This window comes from Bombus bifarius, unplaced genomic scaffold, assembly GCF_011952205.1.
Source record: "Bombus bifarius isolate JDL3187 unplaced genomic scaffold, Bbif_JDL3187 scf7180000008194, whole genome shotgun sequence".
Taxonomy (NCBI): Eukaryota; Metazoa; Arthropoda; class Insecta; order Hymenoptera; family Apidae; genus Bombus; species Bombus bifarius.
The window spans coordinates 86,039-101,735 of NW_022884502.1; the positions used below are offsets into that span (position 1 = coordinate 86,039).

The 15,697-nt window shown below is 40.0% G+C and overlaps 1 protein-coding gene across 2 annotated transcripts in view; it reads left to right on the plus strand.

The window, feature by feature from the left end:
* Positions 1 to 15,697, plus strand: part of LOC117209893 (disintegrin and metalloproteinase domain-containing protein 10-like) — a 56,644-nt gene that overhangs the window by 12,997 nt on the left and 27,950 nt on the right. For both annotated transcript variants that reach the window (XM_033452350.1, XM_033452351.1), the window contains exon 4: positions 9,271 to 9,389. In XM_033452350.1, the coding sequence (XP_033308241.1) occupies positions 9,271 to 9,389 (119 nt within the window). The remainder of the gene's footprint in view (positions 1 to 9,270; positions 9,390 to 15,697) is intronic.

The window sequence follows — 15,697 nt, forward strand, 5'->3', positions numbered from 1 at the left end:
TGGGAAAAGCGAAATTCCAGTAGCATATGGTAGCACGTCTGATGGCATCAATCTTAATGAAGCTCTTAATTGACAGTAGGGAAACGTTCATTATACTTATAAATTATAACAGTAAAAATACAACAAGAATAGTAATATTTTAGTCGTGCTATGTCGGGTGTTCAAATATTTAAGCGTGGTAGTATATGTTTTTCGGAGAAACGAAATTCCAATCGCGTATCGAGGTACGTCAAATGGCATCGGTGTTCTAAGATTATCATACGATTAGGTCGATAGAGCTGAAGTTAATTAAGGTCAAGATCATGTAGAAGCTATACGTGTTACACGAATTAGTGCGTGCACGTGCGAATGTCGCAGGCGCAAAGGGATAGATTAACAGAGTTACAGGATACTTGATACTATATCAAACCGGCAAACAAAGCTTTCCTGACATTTGGAAGCGATACACCGTGGATGTAATAGAATCCCCTTTGTTTCCACAAAATTACGTTATATTTGCTTTCCTGAATTTCCCTTAAATGAAATTAATTACGCGACCGGACAACAATATAAATTTCGGCCGCGTAAGCGTTGCGAGGACAGGTGCTTCGGAACAATTTATAATCGCTTCTTTTGTCCAACGTCGGAGAATGGTTCGCAAATTTTCCAGCTGACAATTAAAAAGTCGTTAACACGTAATCACATTATCAATGCTTCCGATTACGTTAAAACCCCGCCGCGCTATTACATTTACATATTTTTGTGGTTCATTGCTTTACAAATTAAAACTCAAATTGAATTTCTCCAACGATGGAATTTCTTGTCAATTAAAACGAATATATACAGCGGCGAATAAAAGAAAGCCCAGCATTTGTACGTATTTGTATATACAAGTACGTATTCCTTTTTCTATTAGACATTTCTTAACTTATGTTTCGCAGTGTATTGCCGATTTTTATCTATCCTACGTCCTATTGTATTTTACTACGTCTATACTTTGTCTATACGTTGCTCTTGTCCAATTAGTTTTGTTTTATACAGTTACGTTGTTTCTTCGAATCGTTTCTATTTTCGATTTTCCCTGCCTGCCATTGTGCTACAAAATTTCACTGCAAACTTACAAGAACTCCGGAAAACACGTATACGCGCAAAACGGGGACCCGATCCTGTCGTGACAAAGGGAGAGAAGGCGACACTAAATTGGCAGATCGTTCTGTATCGCGGTAAGTTTTAAATCGTCGATATGTATAAAAGACGCGTGGCGCCTGAGAAACACGAGCTACACCCTTGTGCACACGTTTCCTTTGCCACCCTCCACCGCATTATCTTGCCAGTTTGTACCAGGAGCAGCAGGGTGGAAATACGAAGGGACGCGAGGAGTTGGCGAAAGAAAAAGAGGAGGTACGCTTGGTACGACATTTAGGACGCTCGCAGCCCACCTACACTCTGCTTTACATTTTATTGCTTGCCGTGAATTCGACCGATTTACATAAAGAGACGAACGCCCCGTCGGTCGCTCGGTTATTCACTCGCTGGCAGCAGAGTCGCGAGACCAGACACACAGAGAGGACCTCGGATGCCTTTCAACTCGAACGACTCGCCGAACCTCTCCGTAGGTCGCGCGAATTTTCGCCCGCCAGCGAAGCTAGCAGAGCAGAGGCAGTTTGTCTGGTATCATGGACAAAGCGACGAATCTCCGGCACGCGGACTATGCGAAACTTGAACGTCACGGCCGATAGAATGGGAGAGGCGTGGGTGGGGCCTGAAAACAGATCGAATTCATGACGAAAGGCAATTTCGTTTCTGGCGTCCTTCGCGACTGAAATTTAATTAACCGTCGGACAACCGGGCGATTTTAGCTGGAATCGAGCGAAGATCAAAGCTCTCGAGGTTGGCTCTCTCTTTTTCAACCGACCGTCTCCACCGACGTAAATAGATTCCAGTAATTGCTATTAAGCGATCGACGAGCCGGTAATTGCTCTTTTCGGCCGCGGGGTAAGAAATTATTCAACGAAAACTGGTTAAGCTGGTTTACCGGGAAACGCGGCCACGATGCGAGCATTTAGGAACAACTTCGACCAGCGTTTCGATTATCCACATTTTTATTAAAATTGTCGTCCAGTTGCAAGCTTTTTAAATCGCTTGTTACATAAATTGCAAAAAGTCTAACCACCCACATGCTACCTACGATATTCTCAAATAACAATCCCCTCGGCACGTAACGAATTGCATAAAATAACAACATCAGTTCGATGAGAATGGAACGACACGTATGTAATCGTTTGAACGAAAATCCTTTTGTTTTTTGTACCAAGATTCTTGTGTATGCAACGATATATATTTTGGATCATTATCATCGATTAAAGTCCTTACCTATTAATCATTCGTCCGGCCTAGCGACTTGAAACACGATAGTAGCCTATCCTAACATTTATAAACGGCAATGTAGAAATTTCCTGGAGAATCTAGGCGTTTAAAAAATTCGAGCAATTTTTCATTCGATAGATCACGTGTATATCATCGATAGCATGCCAGTGCATTGATTACGCGTGCTAGTGAAATATTTTACCAGAAACTGTATTTTATCGCGGATATTTGTTCGCGTTCTTGGAAACGCGTCGAGAATTCACGAAATTTTTCATTTGATACGTGTTTTTGATAGACCCAGGAAATTCTTTTTACGGCAGAAAATTTTCACGACATCCGCGCACGATTCTCCAAGAATCACCCTGTATAATCGCATTCCTTACGCACGAGCCTTCCGAATATAGTCGCCACGAACAGACTGGATGGCTGAGCTGAGATCCAGTTTTCCCGCACGTGGGCACAGGTTGAATTCAACGAACGCAACGCGTGTCGCGCACACGGAGGCGTCTAATGACCGACGGATGCGAAAGGGAACGAAAGAAAGGAAGGTGCGCAACCTTTATAAAGCAACGCCGCGTAGATGTTGCAGCTTCGTCGCTGTTCCTCTTTGCAATGCAGAATGTCAAAAGGCATTCTTCTAGAATATTCTGGAATTTTAAATAGAAAGTAGGGCAAAATGAAGTTATTCGAGTCAACTAAGTTTCGATGTCCTTCGCGTCTTTTTTGGCCCAACCTGTACATCATAGTCCCAAACAGAGCAAACCTAGCACTGCTTTAAACATTTTTCGATATATCTTAATTAATTCTCCATTTGCAATGCATGGAGTCATGAAAGTCAAAAGGCATTCTTCGAATATTCTTGAATTATAAACAGAAAACAGGGTAAAATGAAAATAGTCGAATCAATTAAATTTCGATATCCTTTTGTCTCTCATGCTCCAATATAGCTATACTTCACGATGGCAAACAGAATGAATCGATACAGTGAACATATTTACGTAGTTTCTCTGTTTTAAGCTTTCATTCTTATATCTTAATTAATCTTCCATTTTTGCAATGTAGAAAGTCAAGAGGCATCCTTGGAATATCCTTGAATTATCGATAAAAAAATAAAGTAAAATATTTGAGATACTTATTATTAACTTATTATTTACAAACAAAACTTATTATTAACTTATTATTTACAAACAAAAAATTTAGTACTCTGGATAGTTCTTATGTATATCTTAAATCCTCTTTGGTATTATATTTGCCAAACATATGTTTATCGTTAATCGAATCTTCAGATTGTTATCTACTTCTCTTGTTCTTTGGTATCTTCCTCTTCTTGTAAAACTAGAAATTATTATTTGCCGTACTTTCAACTTTACGAGATGGATTACCTTCAACGTGTCTTGCTCCACCCCCTCATTTCTGCTATGATCCGTTGCTTTTATAGAGATTAGGCACGTTATGGTAAAGAAAAAGCAAACTAATCTAAATATTGAAGTTTCTAGTAACGCTACAACAGTGCACAATAATAAGCGTCTTTTCACGAGGTTCTACATTTCGTTCGTGTAGTAGGAAATTTTTATAATCATGTGGATATACCATTAAATCATACGAAATTTAATATACCTGAACCTAATTAATAGACCGCCGGTTTTTTACGCATTTATAATAAATTTAAAGATGCAAAGATTCATGAACCGTGTCTAATATACAAAATATATAAAATATTCAAAATGGAGCGGTTTTTTTCATTTTTAACGAACGAAACAATTTTCTATGCGAGTTTCATATCCTTGATCTTCTTCGTAAAAATATGAAATTACATAAAAATGTGCAGTCTGCCGATTAATTAATGCGTAGATGCTATAATAAATACAATGCTGTAGAAGCAGCTTTTGTAACCACAGTAAATATCCCGCGGAATAATTTGATTTAAATAACTTGATTTTTCCTTTCTTCAGCTTTTGCCGATTCTCTCGTAAAACGTCCGTGAAAATACAACGAATACGCGCGCAATAGACAGCAAAGGGGTCAAGAGGAAATTCATCTTTCAGTATTCAGTGCTTATTAGTATAAAACGGATAAATAAAGCGGCGTTATTAGATTCCTCGTTTCGTCAGGAGAAAATCGGATTCGTGGACGACCGTGTTATTGGATTCGTTACACGGGATTCAGGAGAGCGTCGCGCAACGTTCTAAAAAGTTTATGAGAAATCCAGCGTGTTGCTTTTCCGGGATTACCAGAGGCGATGGTCTCGCGAAAAGTCACTTTTCAGAAAATGTCCGAGCGTAGATAAGCGAGAGAGATGTTGAAGCCAGAATGTGGATAAGTTGACGTTATAAATCGGCGATATCGGCTTTTGTCCCTCTTTCATATATGTTCGATGTGCACAGGCTCACGAAAATATTGGAATACTTGCGAGTACCTTTCGTTGAATATATTATGCGTCATAGGAAACATTTGGAAATTTCATTAGCATTCACGAGACTCGACTGCCATAATCATATTGGGAAATTTTCAGACAAATCTGCAAATATACGTTTTGAAATTACGACGTATTCAGTAGGTACGGGTACTTCTCAAAGGTTGCACAGATATTTGAACGGTCAATGATATCGATATTAACGCACTGTTGACGCGAAATATAAATCAACGTTTTCAATTTTTTAAACGTTAAGGATAGCAGACGCGAACGAACGTTTCGCATTTTATTTGACTTGACATATTTCGCAAAAATCTGTGGAAAGTGGGGTAAAATTTATTCCACGATATACATTCAACGATGCGCGAATAAATATTAATTACATATTCATGAAGTCTTAATATTCCAAGGGAACACCTTTAACATTTTTTTCTATTGGACATTTACAATTTACTTCTCGTTATTAGTTGGACCAATGAGTTAATATCTTTAACATTTCATATATTTCTAAGATGGTCACTCATGCTGTCTACTTACTTTTTATTAAGTATATATTTGCAGTAAAAATCCTATAATTTCTCATACAATCATAGCATGTTTTCGAAATCGGAGTACAACCGAGAAGCAGGTAATTGTGTAAAAGTAAATTGAAAATATAGAATACAATTTGTTCGTACGGATGTAGGATACAGGATATAGAAGACGGAATAGGATACAGGGTTTGAGGTGCATGATGTAGATCACCACATACGTATACATTTTCAGATTGGTTACAAATTTCACTAACGTAATTCCCCGTATAAAGGTAAATCGAAAATATACGATAAAATTTGTTCGTATGCAGCTTTCATATGGACGTGGTATATGGATGTAGGATTTCAGATATGTCATCCAAACGATAACACGTCAGATTGCTTTCAAATTGTACAACACAATCGTCACAATCGTGTCTCATCGTTGTTCTAATAAAATTTCGACGCGTTTTATACGTAACACACACACACACACAACGCACGCATACAAATTTTCCATGGTAAAAGCGTACAAGTATCTCGAGCAAGTAAACCGGTGTATAAATAAATAGAAAGAGTCCAGCAATCTCGAAGACAGCGGTGAAAATCCGAAGGATTACGAGATAAATCGTTCGAGCGACCTCGTCGCCTTTTTTTCGCGAGTCACGCACTTTACGGACAGCTTTATGAATTTCTTAACGGGACCAATTTCATGGAAACAATAGAACGATCTCGTGGAATAAGGAAGGAAACAAGGTTCACCGTTATCGCCAACAGCTTGCTATCGAGTTAGGAAAATAATTGCAGCAGATGCGGCGAGAAAGGTACGAGGATCCGCGACTAATTGTTGCTCTTCCGTTGATACCTTACGTAATGCCGGCTCGTCTTGTGCCTCGTTTCTTTATGGTAATGCTCCGTATTAAATTCTTTCCGCGAGGCAAAGGAGCAGAGAGGAGGAGCCCTCCGTGTCTCCTTTTCCTCGCGGCATCTTGTAAAACACCAGCGTGAATTTCAAACGAAATCTGTTTCGCGATGATAGAAATTACCGGGATCTGAAATTGCTACGGCTGTTGGCGAATATTCTCCCCGTTATTCGCGGTTTATTTCCCATTCGTTATTTATTCTAAATTCGATTCGGTATATGAAACGTAGTATTCTTTAAATACAAATAAAACCTTAACCGCGGCTGGTTTCTCCAAAATATCGCGTACTTAATTAAAGCACTAGATTGTTCGGGAGGTACGTAGTGAAATTCAATAAAAGTTGAACGTTCTATTAAATATTACGTGTATTGTTTTTTTCAGTGAATCTCTGTCGAGAAACCTTTGGTCCTTTTCCAAGCATAGGCTATCAAAATCGTCTTTCTATTAAACTTTATTACGAGGTTCTTTCGAAAAATATTTACACGAAAAATATTAACTTCTCCCGACTCTTTGGAAAAATACCGACTTCGAAAGCATCGATTGCCTTATCGTAGATATTAGGCATACACTGTTTAAAGAACTATATCCTTGTTTCTTTTTTTAACTATACTATACTGAAATACACCATCGATCGCTAAATAATTACGAAAGAACATTAGGATTGGAAACTCTACTAAATTATACTTGCGATATTTTTCTCCTACAATCTTCGTATTCGAAGAAGGAAATATAAGCTCAGATTTACGACCACGTCCGTGCATTTAACATCCTGATATTCTGGGAAAAACTTCGTAGGGCCATTCTTTTAACCATCCGAACATATTTTGCTCGATACGGTTTCCATGTTCAACCTGGGAATTCTCCTTGTCTCTTAACATCAGCGTTACCTTTCGTTTCCCTCTGTTTTTCTGTTTTTGCCTCTAACACTGACGAGATGATCGAATATTTTGTCGGTCTACGCGTGTTCGCGAATAATCCAGGCTCGTTGCGAATTTAATTAAACCTAATCCATTTACCCTCGAATCCGGGATTATAGCAGCGTGCACTCGCTGCATTCCATACGCAATCCCTGGTCAATCCACGTTTCAATGTCACGCGCCAGTCTTCCATCCTTTCGCGTTTCTAAATTTAATATTCCAAGTCTGAAAGTCGTCGCGCTTCGCTCGTCCATCTTACAGCAACGTCGATCCCTTGTTCTTAGAAGCCGCAGTTCCGAGCTATCGCTTGATTAGTGTCGAATTCACGGTGGTATCAACGCGATGTCGTCAAGCGTTGAGACTTGAGATTTTGATATATTTAATCGATTCGAGATTTTTCAGGATACAGAGTTTAATATACCGGTTCTCTTTCGCGAAACACGACACGGTACTCCGTGTGCTTCTTTTATTCGTGATTTTTTTTCTATTGCGATACGTTTATCATATACATTTTTGGATCAGGATGATTATGCTTTTTTGTTAAGGAAAGGTACCTGTGACAGATTACCTGAAACGAACGATACTGTTAAGAATACTATCGGTATAGGGCCATAGGATATCTTGTAGTCCAGAAGTCATGCTACGAGAAATATTCAAAAACTTGATATAAGAGAACTGATGTGATTACTATGCCTGGCCTCTTTCGTACTATTTTTAGAAGCTAGAAGTGGGCAGCGATAGCCAATCAGGGCTTTACCTAGCTAACAAATGGTACGTGACTAAATGACAAGCAGGTGTTCATAAGTATGCGTAGGTAACAGCGTAGAGACCGCGTAGCCGAAGAAAGGTTACAAGTGTGGTATAACGCGAGAATAAAATTAGACATGGAATTAGTTATCAATTAATTAGCGTTATCTGATTGCTTGACACAAAATGAAACGCGCCTTAAAGCGCTACTACGTTGTCGATCAATTCCATGTTATCGTAGCCTTATTGTTAGTTGTTAACCGCTCTCGTAGTATGCTTCGCTTCGTCCTTCGACTACAGGTTTTCCACTCGGAAGAGTCGAGTACCGGGGAAGGCCTGATCGCGTCATCGTCCAAGAATCGCTGAATCACGAGAGCACAACGGGTTTTGGATCTAACGTTCCTCGACACTCGTGCAACGACATCGCGCTTCTTGCACGTTTCCCGATGTCCAGCCGTCGACCGTGAGACTACTCGTTACCATTGACCCTACGTCGTGACGAACGTTCGATCCAACAGTCCTGGGGGCAGTGAAACGCAACGGACAATCGCAAGGTTAACCGGCGACTGCTGGTATTTTCAAGATTTCTTCGATTATGATTCATTCTTGTACGATGTTTTTCTATGATGGACCTGGCGGAGGCGAGAACCGTTCGAGCGTAAAAACCTGATTACGTTGATCGGCGAAAGGATTAGTCGACGAGTTCTTAGGGGCAATGTCGTTTTCTTAGGAACAATGTGTAAATCACCGATACTTTGTCTACCTCGTCTCGATCCTGTTCTCCTTTATGTTCGTAGAGCTGTTGCTAATTCGAAACACACTGCTTCCGGCTTTTTAACCGTTCGAATATCAAGTACACAGCAAGGACAGTGCATCAAATATTCGAAAAATAATGAATCCTTGGTTGGATTCTGCGTTTAATGGGAAGACGCTTGAAAGGAATGACGAATAAAGACAATGATTCATTTGCTGTGCCATGTATGTAATTGCAAGATATATTATAAGAGGAACTTAAATTAAAAATTGTAAAAAATGTTTAGTAATTAATAAAGAAGTAAGAAGAGGAATTAAAATAATACGTAAGATACGTACACTGGACTCGTAGACGAAAGATGGATATCTTTTCCGGTCGTGTTTCGTTATTTTGTTACATACTCGAAAGATTGATCGATTCGATCGACCTCGAGGCGATCGTTGAAAAAGTAGTAACAGACACAATTAACGAATGTAAAGAATCAAACTGACGCGGAAAATGATATCCGTCGAATTGTCTCGAGCCTCGTAGGTACAACGATATCGGATATTTCGTACGCTACGTATTTCATACGATAGTAACAACTACATGTACACGTTTATGAGACGTAAAACTTCTAATTGCCTGATATTAATAACAAGTTTCTTTACTGTTTCAGACAGTGGACGTTACGCTTGATACAAGACAAGGGTCTATTCAGCAAGGATGCGACATTCGAGAGCACGAACGGCCCCATTGACTTCGACACGTCGCACTCATACGTGGGCACCGTGTTGGGTGAGTTTTGTCAGACCACTTTGCTTCCACCCTTCGATGATATACGAAAGCGATTTGGATTCTGGCGAAATTGCATGCCACCGTGAAGCGAGCTTTCTCCCCGACCTTTGAAGTTTTCCAACGCCATTCACGTTTTCTGTTGCTCGCAGCAGGTATAAAGCCCAACCTCGATGCATCGATACGGGGTAAAGAGCGAACTAGGAGAAAAGGAAGATTCGCGCGTATAGCCAAAATGGCTAAAACACCGCCATAGGGTTTTGCAGACCACGCAAAAATTGTAGATTGATTTTAAAAGCTGACCTTTTAATTTTAATGTGCAATAACTGCGCAAGAGCGCGAAAGCTGTCCATTGCAAGCTCTCTAGTGTACACGAGTGCACACAGGGTGATATTTCTTTCAGAGTATCCAGCTTCAAACGATGCCGCGTTTTCGACAACCCGATCGGATCAGCGCGAATATACCTCTCTCGTTTCGCTACCTTTTGCTCTCTGGGATTTCGCTCCTGTCGAAACTGATGGGGACAAAGCATTTTCTAAACAAAAAAAAAAAGACCAAATTCACGCTCAAAAACGCTATAAATCGTGTTGGTTGCGCGAGATAATTTAGATTTAGTTTTCGACTGGTTTTTGCAAATAGAAGATAAAACCGCGATGAGAATTTCTGTTTGTATACTTAATTATCATCAGCTATATTTTATATATTCTCTTAACAGTGGGATTTTGATTTATTCGTTGATAAGAATCTGCCGTAATAACGTAATTAAGTTTAATGAATTTTGCAAAGTCTTTCGAAGGATTACGCGAATGCGATAAATCTTTATCGACTCGTTAAAGGATTACTTTACGAGAAAAGAATATAAGAAGAGCTTCGTAATATTGGAGTTTTAATATTGAAATATTGAAAAGTTTCGATATATAATAAAAAAAGACATTTCGATACATTTAATTCTTTATCAAAATCTTCGGCGAAAGAACATTTTTCCATTCAAAATGATTAAAGCGCTAAGTCGTGATAACTATAGAACGTACCTGATGAATTCCATCCCAAATAACAGAGAGCTTGTTAGATATAAAAGTGGCAATATAAAACTCGTTAATAAGTAAAAAGACTTTCCCCTTGTACGCCTGTATTTTAATTTTTATTAATCTCACCGCTTCCTTGTCGCGTCGCGTGATTCGTCAAAGAACCGGGAATTACGTACGTGGAATTCGAACGAAACCGCTAACGGGAAAGTTTCTTGGCTGGCCAGCAACGCGACGCCAGTTTATTCGCCGGTTGACGTCCTCCGACAGAAGACACATAATCCTTGCTCGATTCCCGGCATTGAACCGAGAATCTCATTTTCATCGTCATCCTCGCAGTAGCGGTCGTTTGGAACCAAGCCAGCCACCCTATTGAAGGTGTACGAGCAAGAAGTCTCCCATGAACGAACGATGTTCACCATCGATATACATACGTATCGTGAGTTCGTCGAATTCCAGTCCACCGGGCCCTTCCTTCACTTTCAACTTTTAGAAACGAAATCGCGAATTCGATATCGCACGATCTTCTTCGTTCCGACGTCGAATTTCAAATGCAGCTGCCTTTCCAAGTCCTTGCTTTTCCATTTATATAGGGTGTTTTCGCAATCGTGATGCGACTCAACACGAGATGATCTCTCGTGAAAAAATTTACTTATTTCTTTATTCAAGAGGTAAACCATCCTTTGCCACAAAAAGGATAATATTTTAAGGAGTACTGTATTTTCGATGTTTTATATATTTCTGCAATGCTGTGCGCGTTCTGTGCACGCTTGCATCTTCAAATTCTTCATAAATGCGTAAAACTCCCTTGGTCTAATAATAAATAGACTGCGCATGTTTTATATTTTCATGGATATAACTAAAGAAATTCAATATGGATGATTATTTACTTGATCCACTAAATATTATAATAATCACGGTAGAACCTCTTTTTTATTATCTGGGATGATGTGCACCGGAGGTCTATCTCGGATAATACGAAAAGATTTATTGGTGTTCGCAAATTTTATAATAAAATTATAGGTAATTTTTGACAATGTAATATTGCACATGTATTTAGGTTTAATTCGTCGTTTAATCGATTCGATCTAACTATCCACACTTTCGTACTTTTCGTGCTAAAATTTCGATAAAAAGCGAAGTTATGGCGAAGTGGTCGAAGCATCTCGAACCGAATTTCGATAACCGAGACTTCACTGAACTCTATTTTGGATACATCGGATATTATATGCAAATTGTGAATGTTTGCATTCTTGAACGTCCCTAAAATACATAAACATCCGCAGTCCAGTGATAAGATATGACTGAGATATGAGTGATAAGATATGTTGATTACATCGGTAAAGTTTGAGACACCTTTCCTAATTTTTCACTGATTGATGTCGTGTCAATTTTCCACGAATCATTTACGTATGTTTCGACATTCTTCTTTTCTCATCTACGGCACGTTCTCGCCATTTATCTCGTACGTTACGATCGCGATCGTTCGAAGCGGAACGCGCGTTTCCTCCGCGATATTATTCGCTAACATGACGCGGATCTGGCCATCGTATAATTATAGTTGTTGCGTACGCGTTGGATAAGACCGCGCGAAGGATCGCCGTAATTGAGTTGCCTTACTCCTGGAAACGGAAAACGCCATGCTAGGGCCTGCATTTTTACGCTCGAGCATCGCCAAGCGTAACTGTTGCCTTTTAAATCCGGCAGAGCTTTATTACGAATCCTGCGTTACATACTCGCACAAAGAAACCCGCGTTGGTTAATAAACAAAGCAAAAAAATAAAAAAGACGTGACCATTAGACTACGAATTTTCATACATTTATGGAAAATTTGGATCGGCAAAAGTGCAGACAACGCGTATAACGTGTTCTTTTTATTAATTCTCATTTCTTGATCATAATTTTAATTATAACTTAATTACAATTTTTTTAATTATATTCGTAAAAATGTGAAGTTGCATGAATATTCACGGCATATTTAGCACATTATACAGGCTGTTTCATCATACGCGATACTCACTTCAGCAATGGACAGGGGACGCGAAAACAATGACAGAAGTTCGTATAAACACGTGTCCCATTTGATCTTACTTGAAAGTTACAGCCACCTCTGTGTTCCAGTAATCCGTAACAGCTTACCTTCGTAGAAGGTGCTCGAAACGGCTACCCTCTGTATTACTCGACATACGCGTGGAATTTTTGAAAGATTGCGAAGTTCTTTGACAAGGCGGCTGCAAAAGCCAGCATACCTTTTACATACGTAGGTAAGCAGTTGCGGGCTACCGAAACACAAAAGTGTCTATAGCTTTGAAACAAGATCAAATAGGACACGTGTTTACGCGAACATTTTCCACCGCTTTTGTGTCCCCTGTTCACCGCTGAAATGAGCCCGCGTTGCGAAACACTCTGTATTATGATTTAAAAGCTTTGCAGTCGATTAAAAGCTTGAAACGCGAAATGTTTTGCGTTTTCGTAGGTCGACGAACGGCCGTATAGATTCAACAAGTTACGCGTGGAAAATTTTCCGCAGCTCGCACGATCACTCAACGAAGCGATTATCGAAGGAATAACGACGGCTGTAGGTTGAAGTTGGAGCAGCTCGAAGAGAAACGTTGATCGCGACATGGCTGCATCGACGTCAACGGCGTTGTGCGCGATCAAGTTTCGAGCGGTGGCGAGACTGCGGTTAGACCAGTTCGAACTCATTCGGTGCACGAAATTATATTGCGGGCTTCGTACGCTTTTCGTCGGTACACGTATCTACTTATTCGAGTTCCTCTCGCTACTGGAACGCTCGCTGAAATCAGATAGCTCTCCGATATTCCCATATTCTTGTGTATGCGAGACTTCATCGCGCACCGTGCTCGTCCACTAGCCAAGTTAACCAAATTTCCAACTTCTATATCGTTAGTCTCCTCCGTACACGCAAGTTTCTACAAAATCCACCTTATTCCGTTTTACAGTCGGGGACAAAAAGAAGCGAACAGATAGCGAAAGTATGTATCGATAAAGTTTATTTCGACTAGTATACTAATGTCATGTACACGGGCTCACGAAAGTATTAAGAACATATTTTATGAATTTCTATATACATTTTCAAATTGCTTTCAAAGTTTACCGATACAACCGTGACAGTCGGATCTCGTAACAGCGCTGATGAATAATTTCTGAATGTTTTATGCAATGTGCACGATAACAAACGTAAAAGCTTTCATACGAGTACAACGAAAAGCAAAAGAAAGTTTAAAGAATCGATATGATCGATAAGAACAATTAAATTACGAATAGATATGAAACAGATAATTATATTACGAACATGGTAAAACATGTCTAGTACAAAAATGTTAATGCTAATGTAAGTCGTTATACAAAAATGGGAATTTTAAAGGAATTTTAAAATCTCTTGTCCACCACCACGCGTCATTGTAGCACGTATCGTAGATCATCCAATAAATGGGTAATTGAAACTTTGTTGAAACAAATTTGCATCGTTGTGTAAACAAGCCGTATTTAACGAAACTTCGTAATTCGTAAGCCCATTGTTGCACGACTTATTTTTGTCGTCGACTGTATTTCGCAAACTCGACGGTTTCCAATTACTTTCGTTCCTTATCAGTCGCGCGGTACAAACTCGCGTACGCGAACTCGAAAAAGAGTTCCTTCCTCCGGGTTCTACTAGCTTCCTCCAGGTTCTTCCGCAGCGTTATACGACAATGGAATAAATTTCCGTGACTGGGGTCCGGGCCAAGCTTAAGGCTCTACCTCGATGTGCCGGCATACTTCAAGTAACAATTGCGCGCGGGGAACACTCGCGACGTGATTACGATGAAAACTTTGCGTATCCGTGTAGCAAGCGGAATTATGAGACGCATACTCTTTCGACTACGGAACTTGCGAGTTGCTCCGGCGAAATAATTCACCTGGCATTGTTCCTCCGGTCGTGCTGGCTCGATGCTAATGGTGCTCGTTAAACAGCTTGAACGCATCGATTTTACGTATCGCTTACGTGGAAGAATTGCTCCGTGATTGCCTACAGACTCTCTTCCTTGTTCTTACTTAACAATCTATTATCGAAGAAGTACAGTATCCCTACAATCGTGGCACGATCGGGCGCGGAACGAGTTGATGTGCAACGATCTCTGTTTAATTCAGACTGCCAATGTGTATGCAGTTTTCGTACACGCGAGATACCAGTATGAAAAAGTCCACAAAATGTAATATGAAAAATTGTACAAACTAGAGTACTTGTTATAATATTTATTATATTATTTAATGGACGAACTAAATTATTATTTAGCCTTAACTTCTTTAATTACGTTCGTACTATGACTATAAAGATTCATAAAAATTCATTGCAATTTACTCGTTGGAATATCAATCAAATTTCCAGCTTTCTTCTAACGCGCCTAATATATTCGCAGAAACTTTCTACGGTAAGCGTTCGACTTACTTTCGTGATCCAAGTGAATTAACACTGGCCGTGCGTTTCATTCACTGCTCGTCCAACGATCGATGTAATAAGGAGGCGTACAATGACAAATAAATAACGACAGACCGTAAAAGCCAAGAGGAGAGGTCGCGTGTACGAAATTATAATCAACCCCGACCCATAGAACGATGCAGATAATCGTATCGATATCTTCGTAATTGGAAGCTACGGAAGAGATGAAACGATTGCAAGCATAATAGCCGTTACAATGCGCGTTTGTCACGCTGCGAAAACGATCAGGACGCGCGGTAATTGTTCCAACGATACAATGATTAAATTAACTTGACTTTTCGATTCGGCTATGTACGCGTACATAGGTGTGTTTGGGTGGTCGTGTGTTAGAATGGGGCACGGGACACACCGGCTGGTGCAACGGCGCAGGATAACCCGTATCACTGATAATCCGATTACCGATTAAACTTGCCTAATTGACGGTGTACCCGTGTGTAATTGCGCCGGCCGGAAACGGCCGATTGGCGTGCTACGATAATGGAGAACGTCGGATGATGCGTGGCAAGTCACTTAGAAAATTCCAGCCGAGCCAATCTTCCAGAGCAACGCGTTCTTTCCTACCGGAAATGTTCGCCTCTGTGTCCTTAAATTCGTCGAGCGACGACGTTTTAATCAACGACTCGTCTCGCTTCGATCATCGACCTGCAAACGGTCTATTCTCGAGTGTCGTGAATGGGCTGAGTCAATTAGATTATCATTTAGAAATATTGATTTTATCTGTCCAATTTTATCTGTTAACCGTGGAACTTAGCTCTAGAAATATCTCATGGGATTAGCTCATGGAG